Source organism: Trichechus manatus, unplaced genomic scaffold (genome assembly GCF_000243295.1).
Source record: "Trichechus manatus latirostris isolate Lorelei unplaced genomic scaffold, TriManLat1.0 scaffold00130, whole genome shotgun sequence".
In the NCBI taxonomy this organism is placed as follows: domain Eukaryota; kingdom Metazoa; phylum Chordata; class Mammalia; order Sirenia; family Trichechidae; genus Trichechus; species Trichechus manatus.
The window spans coordinates 2,828,306-2,840,540 of NW_004444066.1; the positions used below are offsets into that span (position 1 = coordinate 2,828,306).

The 12,235-nt window shown below is 41.8% G+C and overlaps 1 protein-coding gene across 2 annotated transcripts in view; it reads left to right on the plus strand.

Moving 5' to 3' along the window:
• Positions 1–12,235, plus strand: part of HTR4 (5-hydroxytryptamine receptor 4) — a 224,046-nt gene that overhangs the window by 113,047 nt on the left and 98,764 nt on the right. For both annotated transcript variants that reach the window (XM_004384919.3, XM_004384921.2), the window contains one exon: positions 767–967. In XM_004384919.3, the coding sequence (XP_004384976.1) occupies positions 767–967 (201 nt within the window). The remainder of the gene's footprint in view (positions 1–766; positions 968–12,235) is intronic.

A 12,235-nucleotide genomic window follows, 5' to 3' on the forward strand; every position in this document is an offset into this window, starting at 1 on the left:
ACTCAAAAATTATTCATTGTTTATTTGAAATTCAAATTTAACTAGGTGTCCTGTATTTCATGTAGCAACCCTAGAGGTTCTGAAACTAATTCATTTAGGGTGAGAAATGAACATCAATATTTATAAAAATTCATCAGGTGATTCTAGTATGCAGCTGGATTGAGAACTACCAGGCCCTAAAAAGGGATAAAGATGCAGTACCTGCCTTTATCTGCTGCCATCCTCTGTCAGCAAGACATGCACTAAGCAAATAGTGCTGCAAATAAGTGTCAAAGTGCCAATTCTGACAAGTGTCACAAATAGGAAGTCCACTACCATTTGTGAGAGGAGCATCTTGGGAGGGTCCTTGGGAATGACCAAACTGAGGACCAACTGAGAAGGGGTGGCTGCGACTGAACTGGGCCAATAGCACGGGGATGCATGGACTGGGAAGAGGGAGCACCCTGTATAAAGGTCCTGCAGTGGAGAGCTCAAGGCCTCGAGGGACTTAGATAAGGCCAGTGTGGCCACCCAGAGGGGAAGAAGAGGAGGGGGCTTTTGGTGCAAAGTGGGTCTGGAGGACTCAGAAGAGACAGGATCACACAGGGCCATATCAGCCATGTTACAGAAGGGAAAACTGAGTCTCAAGAATACATTACACCTTTTCCTTGTCCTGCTTTTCATGTTTCCTTCTTTCTTTACTTCCTTTTCCTCTCTTTCTCCATTTGTTACTTCCCTCCTTTCTTCTTCCCTCTCCCTGACTCCCCCTTATACTTTTCTCTCACAGGAAAATAAAAACCAATTATTTCATTGTATCTCTTGCCTTTGCGGATCTGCTGGTTTCGGTGCTGGTGATGCCCTTTGGTGCCATTGAGCTGGTTCAAGACGTCTGGGTTTATGGGGAGATGTTTTGCCTCGTCCGGACATCTCTGGACGTCCTGCTCACCACAGCATCGATTTTTCACCTGTGCTGTATTTCGCTGGATAGGTAAGGCTAGAGCAACGTGGAGTGTGAGACTGCATGCTGGAGACAATGGCCAGATTGATATTGTGCAATGTCTTTCTTTCTTCCCTAATTCATTAAAAGAAATGACTCTAGAGAGGTAAAATTGGTTATTCAGTAATTCATTCACTCTATGGCCTTTTTAGTCACATATTTTCTTAGGCACTGCAGAAAAGAGATTAATAAGACCTAGAACCTGCCTTCAAGGTTCTTACCATCTAGACAGCAACAGGTACAAGCAATCTAGAGTATCACAGGGCTCTGAATTTTATACTGATGGTATGAACAGAATTCTGAAAGATCCCAGTGGCAAGAATGAACATGCCTACCTAGTAGGTGGCCGGAGCAGTTTGGAATGGTAATGCCTTATGTTTGAACATGACCTTTACCTGAAAATGCATCTATAGCATACTTCTCTGTGTGCATGTGTATGTGTGTGTGTGTGTGTGTGTGTGTGTGTGTGTGTGTTTAGGTATGTGCATGTGATTGTGGGTCAGGTGAAAGGGAACAATTCTAAGGATTATTATGAAATCCCTACTAATTGTTTGTCTTTTGGACCTGGCCCTAGCTAGCATTTTATTCCTGTTGCATGATTTTGTTCTTTGTCTTCACATTTGACTTTGAGAGACCTGTTGCTTTCCATCTTTGTGTCATTTGCATTACGTTGAAGATGTATGCTTATCACTCGATCTGCACTTTTCATTTTCCACTTCCTGCTCATTTGTATTCAGTAATAAAGGCAGAATGCAGTTTGAAAGTCGGATGGTTACACTAACATGTGCTGCCATCAATGTAGTCATAACGAAGGGGCTAGTTCCCAAAAGAAAGTGTGGGGTGCAAATTATGTGTTATCTGAATTTCCAGGGGAAATCACTTACTATCTCTCAAGCAGGCCAGCAGATCCAGTTTCTCCTCCAGTCTTGGCACAGGCCACTGTTTCTTTAGTCAAGGACAGAAAAAGTAGCTGATTGAAATTCAGGATTGTGGTATTTCTAAAATACGCACCTTTAAACACTAAAATCATAGTCTGCCCAGAGACTTGCTCACACTGAGGGAGGCCGTTAAGGATCAAAGCCAGCTGAGGGAGCAGCGATTCATCTCCCGTCTCATAGACATGTTAGCATTGATTGGGATGGCAGACTTAATGGCCTGCTCTACTTAAACTGCACCTCTCTCTCTCTCTTTTTTGCTCTGCCAAGAACACATAGTTGAATGTGCTTAAGTTAAATGCGCTTGTAATGAGAATCCACTACACAGCTAGAGATAGTGACTGGGTATAACTTGGCTGTTGGCTGGCAGCCAGCCAAATCAAGTGTCGTAGTTTGAAATTTGTGTTTATTAGCTCATTTACAACAACTTGGATTCAGTACGTGAAAGGATTTTTAAGAGTGTCAGTGTATACTGTATGAAAATTCACATTACATAAAATAAAATGTAAGGAAGGAGACAGTATATGGAAGTCCAGGGGAGCAGGCATGTGATCTTTGCCAAAACGAGTGGAAAGACTGACAGTATTATGGGATTTGGAGAAGGCAAGATGAGGGTGATCAAGGCAGCTGGAGGTAACCTTGAAGTTCGGGCAAAAGTGAGTGAAGTGTGGGAGAAAGTGTAGAATCAGATCTTTCTGGCATAGACAATTTACTTTGGCATCCCTGAGAAGTTTGAAGGTTTTCTAGGCAGGTTTGGCTTCAGAGTTCCAGACTTATACTGAAGTTCTTTTAAAATCATGAAATTTGCACTGAGCAGGCCTGAGTTGTCATGAAGAAGTAAGGATGGTCATGAAAAACTATCTGCTTTAGAATTGAGGAGATTTGGGTTCAAATCTAGGAGCCCTGGTAGCACAGTGGTTAAAGCACTTGGCTGCCAACCTAAAGGTCAGTGGTTCAAACCCACCAGCTGCTCCATGGGAGAAAGAGGTGGCAGTCTGCTTCCATAAAGATTTACAGGCTTGGAAACCCTATGGGGCAGTTCTACTCTACCCTATAGTGTCACTTTGAGTCAGAATCAACTTGACAGCAAAGGGTCTGGTTTGGGGTTCAGATCCCTGCTTTGTCACTTTTTAGTTTTGAGAAGGGTGATAAATTACTTAGTTTTTCTGAGCCTCAGTGTTCTCATCTATAAAAATAGGGGAAATAGCTCATATTACATAGGATCGCAGTTAACCTTAAGTTATGTAATCCAGGTAAAGCATAGCATTGGTGCAGCATGGCACAGTACTCAGTATTAGTTTTGATACTATCCATGCAGCTGATGATCTTTCTCTGCAAACTTGGCCCTCCTTCTCAGTGAATAGTGTTCCAGCAGCTGCATCAGCCAGAAACCAGGTCATTATTCTTAATAATGGTATTTCCTTATCCCCTACATCTAAATAATGACAGGTCCTATTGATTTTCCTTCCTAAGCAGATCCTAGGTCGGCAGTTCAAATCCAGCAGCCGAACCCTATGGAGCAGTTCTACTCTGTCCTATAGGGTCACTAGGAGTCGGAATTGACTTGACTGCAACGGGCTTGGTTTGGTTTTTTGGAAGCAGATCCTAGTCTGTCTGTTTCTCTCCACTCTGGCATTCTAGTCCAAATTAATATCATCTCTTGCATCAGTCACTGCAACTGCCTCTTACTTGTTCTCTCCAAGTCTGTTTTATTCCCCTCCAGTCCTCTTTCCGCGTACAAGATCTCATGAGCATCTTTTGAAAAATTCAACTCTGATCCTGTTGCTCCTTTACTTAAAACCCTTCAGTAGCTGTTGGTCGCACTGAGGATCAAGGTCAAGCTCCTTGGCCTGTAGGATTGTCTGTTTCTTGCCCACATCCCCAGCCTTGCCTCATGCCCCTCTCCAGCCTCACTCGCTAGATTCTGGCTGCACTGGCGTTTTTTTCTCTTTTTCCAATGCCCTGTGCTCAGTTGCCTCAGGGCGCTGGTTCCTCCTCTGCATGGAAATCTCCTTTGCCTGCTCCTCTCCTTTCTTGTCCTTCAGCTCTCAGCTGTGTCTTTTCTTCTTTAGAGTAGCCCACTCTAGCCCTATCAAACTTATTCTTCTTTGTATAATTTAGTGCAGCTGGGATTAAAATCAGTTATGTAATTTCCTGTTAAATGTCTCTCTGTCTCCTGCAATGGAAGGAGACTCAAGGCTGTGAGCGAGGGCAAGGCCCCTGCCCTCTTGAAATTTACATTCTAATGGAGGAGAAGGAGAATTAGCCAGCAATTACATAATTACTTACATCGGTGTTTGGTAAACACTTATTGAACAAATGGAGCGTTCAGCACATTCTCTTTTTGAGCAGTGTTAAAATACCCTGCCAGTAACTTCCATTTAAGGAGCCCTGGTGGCACAGTGGGTAAATGCTTGATTGCTAACCAGTGGTTGGTTTAAACGCACCAGCCATGCCACAGGAGCAAGATGTGGCAGTCTGCTCCCATAAAGATTTACAGCCTTGGAAACCCTATGGGGCAGTTCTACTCTGTCCTGTAGGGTCACTATGAGACAGAATGGACTCAATGGCAACGGGTTTTGTTTTGTTTTTTTTTAGAACTTCCATTTCCTTCTCTGATACCAAAAACCAAACCCACTGCTGTCGAGTGGATTCCGACTCATAGCGACCCTATAGGACAGAGTAGAACAGCCTCACAAGGTTTCCAAGGCTGTATATCTTTACAGAAGCAGATTGCCACATCTTTCTCCCACAGAGTGGCTGGCGGGTTCAAACCACCAATCTTTCAGTTCGCAGTTGAGTGCTTTAACCACTGTGCAACCAGGGCTCCTCCCTCTCTCTGATAATGGGCATCAAAAACTCCACTACCATTACATTAGATGGAGCCAGATTCTTTTGTTTGGTTTTCTTTTCCTCTAGGAGCCTGGGAAATTTGCCAGTTGTCTCCAGCATTCTCTGTCCCAAGAGTGAAACTCTCACTGAACTAGAAGATCCACCCTGAACATAGCAGGGCAGTGTTTTAGCCTGAAAGAGTATGATTTCACTTTTCATCCAGCTTCTGTTTTTGCTGTGACTCTCCTGGCCTGCAGGTGGGCTGGGCGGGGCTGGGCCACAGTACACAGCAAGTGTCCTCAGTGAGGTGTGATGTCATCGCTAGCCCTGTGGTTACCTGGCATGATGCCTCCTGCTCCTCCCTCAGGCTGCAGCATCTGCTGGTATGACTGACATCAGTGCTTCTCTGGCAGGAATACTGCCTTTGATTCCTAATCCCCTCCAGATTGCAAGCCCCTGGATCAAAGCAAAATGCAGGGCTCCTTTAATAGCATAAAATGCATCCCCAACTACCAATCTTGATTCACTGAGCTTCCTAGTGCTTTGAGAACTGAATCCTGTTAACAAAGAAAATTTATTGCCTCATAAAAAATAATTTTCCAAACATGATGTAAATATACGTGTTGCATAGTAAGGGCCATGGAAGGTCACAAATGCATTAAAAAGCCTTACAGTATAGTTGAGTTTTTAAAATGTAAACTTCTGTAGTGAATGCAAATCAATCAAGTATCTATAATTGAGCATCGATTTAAAAAGTGGAATATAATGCAGATGTTACAAACCATGAGAAACAGTTATACGTGTGGTCCTAGAAGGATCACTGGTGTATTATGTGAAAAAAGAGAAGTTTCAGGCTTTAATATTTACTATAACTGTAGTTTTGTAAGATAAACATATAGATATGTACATCTGCATATATGAAAGACAGAGACTATATATATGAATGAATTTGCACCAAAGCATTAAGTGCTAATCTAGTGTAACCAACTCTTTTCTAATTGTTACTATTTATTTTATTATAACAATAATACTTGATCCTTATTTTAAAAAAATGCCATTAGTTTACAAGAACATAACAAGGTCTCCAGTTCCCCCTCTTCAAGTCTGCAGCCACACACCCTAGAGGTAACCACTGTAAATAGTAAACCCCCGTAAATACTCTTCCCGTCATTTTCTACGCAATAAGCAGATTTGTTATGTGAATATGTTTTAGGTTACCCAAGTGGATTTATGTTTTAAATAAGCATTTGAAGAGGGCTTTCTTCATATATATCTCAATGAATTGCTGGAATGTAGTGTTCTTACCAACTTTCTTATCAGGTAATATGTTAGTAAGGTCTCTTTCAACAACATGTGATAGAAAATGAATCGATTGGTTCAATTAACTGAAAAATTTGGCTTCGGACATGGTTTGAACAATGTCATCTAATCTGTCTCTCTTCCTCTGTCTCTTTCTCCCTCTCCTCTTTCTCTTGGTCTTACCATCCCAGTTTCTCTGCCTTTTTGCCTGTCCCTCTCTTTAATCTGTCCCTCTTTGGGTATGCCATCCTTCCTTCCCTTTGGCTCTTAGCTCTGATTTCTTGTTGGATTCATTCTCAGGCTAGGTTCTTCCACAAGGAAAGAAACATGGCCACAGGCGACCTGAGTTTTGACCTGTCCTTAACTCATGAGACCACAGGAGGAGAATAAATGTTATTTCTCCTGAAAGAACCTTGGAAGACCAGTCACTGGGGCCTGTGATGATATGTCATGATTGCTGGGCAGAGGTGAGGCACTGTGACTGGCAACTTTACCAGAAGCACATGGCATGGGAGAACAGCAGTTCCCACTGGAAAGAGGGAGTTGTGGCATGCAAGACCAATAGACATCAACTTCTCTTAGGCTGACCGGAGGACCTAGAGATCTTTTAATGGAGCCTCCATGATGAGACAGAGGTGTGCCATCCCCGATTCCTCACTATATTAGGCCAAACATCCCGAGACCCTCGCAGTGGCCTCATATGCCATACTTTTCAGACTTTTAACCATTGTGTCCGCCTTTCCCTGAACATGCTCTGCATTGTCCTATATTTGGCATTATGTTTCCTTTTTTTAAAAAAAAAAAAATCTATTTCACTTCATTGAGGACACCAGTCTCTATAGCATTGCAAGATTTTCTGTTTGACACGTCCAATGAGATGTTATCCTTCCTCTTGGCATCCTGGTAACTTGATGTGTCGTATCTGCAAAATCCTCTAACAGTTTCTCAGTCACAGATTTTCTTTTAAACAGTTTACTTGCAAAATATTCAAATCTGACTCAAAGGTTGCCTATTTCATCCTGTGCTGGAGATAAGCATGTCAGCATTTCTTAATGATCTCCCTGGAGTAGAACTCAATTTTGTTATGTAGAAATGAAACATGCCTGTCATTGTGAACTTGTGTCACACAATTACATTTGTTATCCCAGTAGGATTGAAATCCATTTCTGCTAGGAGAGCAAATTATAAGTTTCTCTCTCTTACATATTCTTTGAGGGCAGGTTTATGCTTTGTACATAATACTACTATTTGTTGAATTGGATTTCATACCAAAGAATATGAATGGTTATTTTGCTATTCATTTCATTAACTATTTATTGAGCACTTACTAATTGCCAGGAGCTATTCTGGGCACTGGGAATACAGTGGTAAACAGTCAGAATAGGCCCTGACTCACAGAGCTCTTAGTCTGGTAGAGAATACAGATAACAAATAGGTAATTACAGTAAAATTAGTGTCCGTTCAAGTAGAATAAGGAGGAATCAAAGCAGCTGTTGCAGCATGTGATCTGCAAAGCAGGCAAGCCTCCTGAGGAGGTAATTTTAATCTGGGAGCTGCAGATGATATAGATGTCAGTAGATGAAGGAGGAGGGGTTGAGGAATAGGAAGAGAGAGTTCTGGGGAAACCGTGTGCGCAAAGCCCTGGGGTTTATAAGTGACACCTTGTCAACTATAGGTTAAATCCTTAGCTTGGCATTCAGTGCTTTTCCCAGTGTGTCCTGACTGTTTTTCCTACCTCACCTTCCACCCATGAGCATGAAGTGCTTCTTCATGACTCCATGTCATTACCCTTGCCTTGAGTTCCTTTTCTTTTCCTGGTGAACACCTACCCTTCTTCAGTACTTAGCTAAGATGTCACCTTCTCCACAAAGACTGGCCGGGCTCCATTCCCAAAAAAGATTGGTTGTTTTTTTTCCTCTGAGCTCCCATAGAACTTTGAATAAAAGCATAGCAGTTATCACTCATCTTAGTTGGTTTATATGCCTGTGTTGCCCTAGACTATAAGCTCCTTGAGCGTAGGTCTTTATCTCATCCATTCTTGTGTTCCTACCACAGGCACATAGTAGCTGCTCCATGTATGTTTGACTGGGCGTGCAGTTCTCTCGGATGTGACTTGTGGGTGTTTGATATGACTTTGGTGTTAGTTTCTTTACAGTCTTAGGACCCTCAACGTAGCAAGTGGTTACAAATGTGGCCTGTGTTACTAGACTACTTGGATTTAGTCCCAGCTTGACTAATCATCCGTTGTGTGATCTTTGGGAAGTTATTTATTTTTTTAGTGTGCTTTAAGTGAAATTTTACAGTTCAAGTCAGTTTCTCATGCAAAAATGTATACACACATTGCTATGTAACCCTAGCTGTTCTCCCTATAATGTGACAGCACACTCCTCCTTTCCACCCCGGATTTTCCAAGTCCCTTCAACCAGCTCCTGACCCTCTCTGCCTTCTCATCTCACCTCCGGACAGGAGCTGCCCATTTAGTCTCATGTATCTACTTGAGCTAAGAAGCACTTTCTTCACAAATATCATTTTATGTCTTATAGTTCAGTCTAATCTTTGTCAGAAGAGTTGACTATGGGAATGGTTTCAGTTCTGGGCTAATGGAGAGTTCGGGGCCATATCTTCTGGGGTCCCGCCAGTCTTAGATCATAAAGTCTGGTCTTTTTACTAGAATTTGAGTTCTACACCCCACTTTTCTCCTGCTCCGTCAGGGACTTTCTGTTGTGTTCCCTGTCAAGGCAGTCTTTGGTGGTAACTGAGCACCATCTAGTTCTTCTGGTCTCAGGCTGATGAAGTCTCTTGTTTATGTGGCCATTTCTGTCTCCTGGGCTAATATTTTCCTTGTGCCTTTGGTATTCTTCATTCTCCTTTGCTCCAGGTGGGTTGGGACCTATTGATGTATCTTAGGTGGCCGCTTGCTAGCTTATAAGGCCCCAGACGTTGGGGAAGTTATTCAGTTTTTCTGGGTTTTATCTTCTTATTAGTAAAATAGTGTTAATGATAGTGTCTTTCCTTTGAGGTTTGAGAGGAGCAAATAATTGAATGCATGTAAAATACATAGACCTGTACATGGTACCTAGTAAGCATTCAGTAAATGTTATCCACAAGTATTAGTCCATTATTGTTTTCCTTCCAAATTTAAACTCCAAGTGGCTGGAGTGAGTGCCTTCCCACTTATGAACAGTTATCTTTTCCTCCCTGCCTCATAGCTGAGTATCCTTCAAGGTTAGACTTTTAGTCTTCCAGTCCTAGGTGTCTCCCCTCAAGACGTTGGAGATTTCTTCCATCCTTGTGGCTTCACCTGCACCTCTGCTGTTATTTCTCCTGCAGTCTTGTCCCACATTGAGTTCCAGGCTCCTATCTTGACCTGCCCATTCAACATCTGCCTTTGAGCATCTTTCTCTTATCTCAAGCCCAATGTGCCCGAAGTAGAAATTTCCATCCTACACTAGTATCCTCTTCCACTTTGTACATCGAAGGTGCATCTGTTCTTGTAGTCATTTAAACACAATTCTCTGAGGTCATCTTTTACTTATCTCCCATGGCCAGCTGGTTGCCAAATCCTAGTTGTTTTTCAGAAATATCTTTTAACTCCGTCTCTCTCTTCTGTATTCCTTTTCTCTATTTCATTCTGGATTGTTGCAATAACTTCTTAATTATTTGTTCCTATGTTGCATTATCTCATCTTCCAGGTTCATCTTTAAATACGTTTTCTTTTCTGGATGTCCACAGCTGAAAAAAATTCTAGCATGTCACATATTCTCCTTCTCCTCCTAGAAAGGGTTGCTTTTCCTGGCCTTGCCTTGCTTACTAGCCTTACCAGAACATGGACTTTGGCAGATGTGGGTGTCAGTCCTGACTGTGTGACCTTGGACAAATGGATTACACTCTCTGAGCCTCAGTTTCCTCATATTTAAAATAAGGACGATGAGAGCTTCCTTGCAGAGTTGCTGTAAGAATTAGATAAAATATGGAATATACTTCCTGCCACATAGTGTGCCCTCAATACAGGGGTAGTATATATAGTAGTAATAGTAGTAGTTGTAGCAGTAGAGAAGAAAGTGGGCTATTATAATAAAATTAGAGAAATGCTATGCCACATATATATCCAAGGTACTATAAGAAACCAGAGAGGACTTTCCAGGAATGTGACCCTTGAACCAAATTTGGAAGGGTCAGTCAAGTGGTCAGCCACTATCTGCTGACAGATTGATCAATTCATACATGCTCTAAAGCATACCTGGTAACCTTTGTGTCCTGTAAGCCCCTGCCAAGATGTTCTCAGATGACATTTTGGACAGATTTTCCCATTTCCCTTAGTCTGTAATAGTTCAGGAAGACACCGTCCTAGATAGCTGATACTCGCCTTCTTGCAACTTTCCTTATCATAAAGGTACAGAAGAATATGTAACAGAGAGCAGCATAGGAAACATTAAATCTGCAGATTGCACATGGGATTATGATTCCTGCAAAGACCTGATCTGATGTCTTCCAGGTCTCTACAGAAGGAAATCGCCCAATTTTTCCTTCCTGGAGTTTAAGGTCTTGCCTGGGCTCTTGTAGTTGACATTTCTTTCTTTAGCTAATCTTGGTTGTGAATTGGTATTAGTGATCATCCGGAATGCTACCTTCAGCAGTCTCAGGTAGGGGCTGGACCTGGATTAAGTCCCAGAGGATCCTATGTGTAATCAGCTCTGTTACAGGTAGCCGGTCTGGTCTCAGTGCTTCCGTTCACATTTGGGAACCAACTCATTCACCTTGTTGTTTCTTAGAATCAACTCTTGGGACAGATGTTGAACTGAGTGACTTTTATTTTTTAAATAATGTAGAATCCTTGGTTCCAAAATGTATTCAAATCAGTTTACAATAATGTGTACAAAACAAAGATTAGTATATATATTTTTTAATTAGAGGGAATGGGAGTAGAGATATGTTATTTATTAAGCTTTATGTGTCAGGAACTTTTAAGTTTTTAAACATATTATTTCATCAAGTCTCACAGCAAGCCAATGAGTTGGACACACTTATTCCAGCTTTATAGGTGAGGAAACTGGATCCCTGAGAGGTGAAATAACTAGTCCACGACCACTGAGCTAATACATGGATAAGGCAGAGGGAGTTGGTACTCAGATGTGAAGACATAAAGTTAACTGCTAAGGTCTCCTCCACTTCTCAAAGTCTAGGATTCTAAGTTGTTCTCATTGCTTCCTCTGCCTTCCCTGTGGTTGAGAGGACAGGAAGTGAGAAGGTAGAATTTTCCTTAATTGCAGAAGAAGCAGGGAAGGGTTTGCATGGAGCTTAAAATATACAGCTGTCTTCTAAGAGTTGTCAAAGTAAATTATGTCCCCAGAGACATTTAAAAGCAATTTGATCACACATTTACACATGAGCTGCCATTTGGGAGGCTGGTGACTGGTTTACCAAAAGGGATTTTTTTTTTTAATGGAGTTTTATGAGAAATACTTTGAAATGTTTTGTATAAGAAATTACTTTGTAAATGCCCTTGCCACATCTTAGTTAATCCTGGCCATCTGGAGCCTCACTTGTCATTTGAACATTCATTCAATCACTTTGTAAAAGTCTCCTAGTTAAAAAAGAATAGAATTGTCCAATGGAAGTCTAGAAAATAGACCATTCCTAAGGTGAGCCAGAATTGCTTTCCCTGCTGAACACCATCCATCTAGCCTGTGAATCAACAACCCCTTCTCTTGAATTTGTTGTAATCCAGCTTCTTTAGTAGAGCATGCAGCAGCACTGATCGTGATGGACATTGTCCAGTTCAAAAAAACCTTTAATGTCTCCTCCTAGCCTAGCATTAAAAAACTTCTCAGACGGTGGTTCTCAAAGTAAGGTTCCTAAACCACCAGCAGTAGCATCACCTGTGAAGGTTTTGGGCCCCTCTCCAGACCTATCACCCATCTGTGTTACAGTGATCCCTCCAGGTAATTCTGATGCACACTAAAGTTTGAGAACCACTGCTCTGAGACCTGCCCCAGCCTACCTTGTTAGGCTTATTTCCTTCTACTCTCTTACAAACACCCAGCTAACTTGTGTTCTTTCTGTTTATATGGTTATGTGGATATGGGGTGTCTTAGTCATCTAGTGCTGCTATAACAGAAATACCACAAGTTGATGGCTTTAATAAAGAGAAATTTATTCTCTCACAGTCTAGTAGGCTACAAGTCCAAATTCA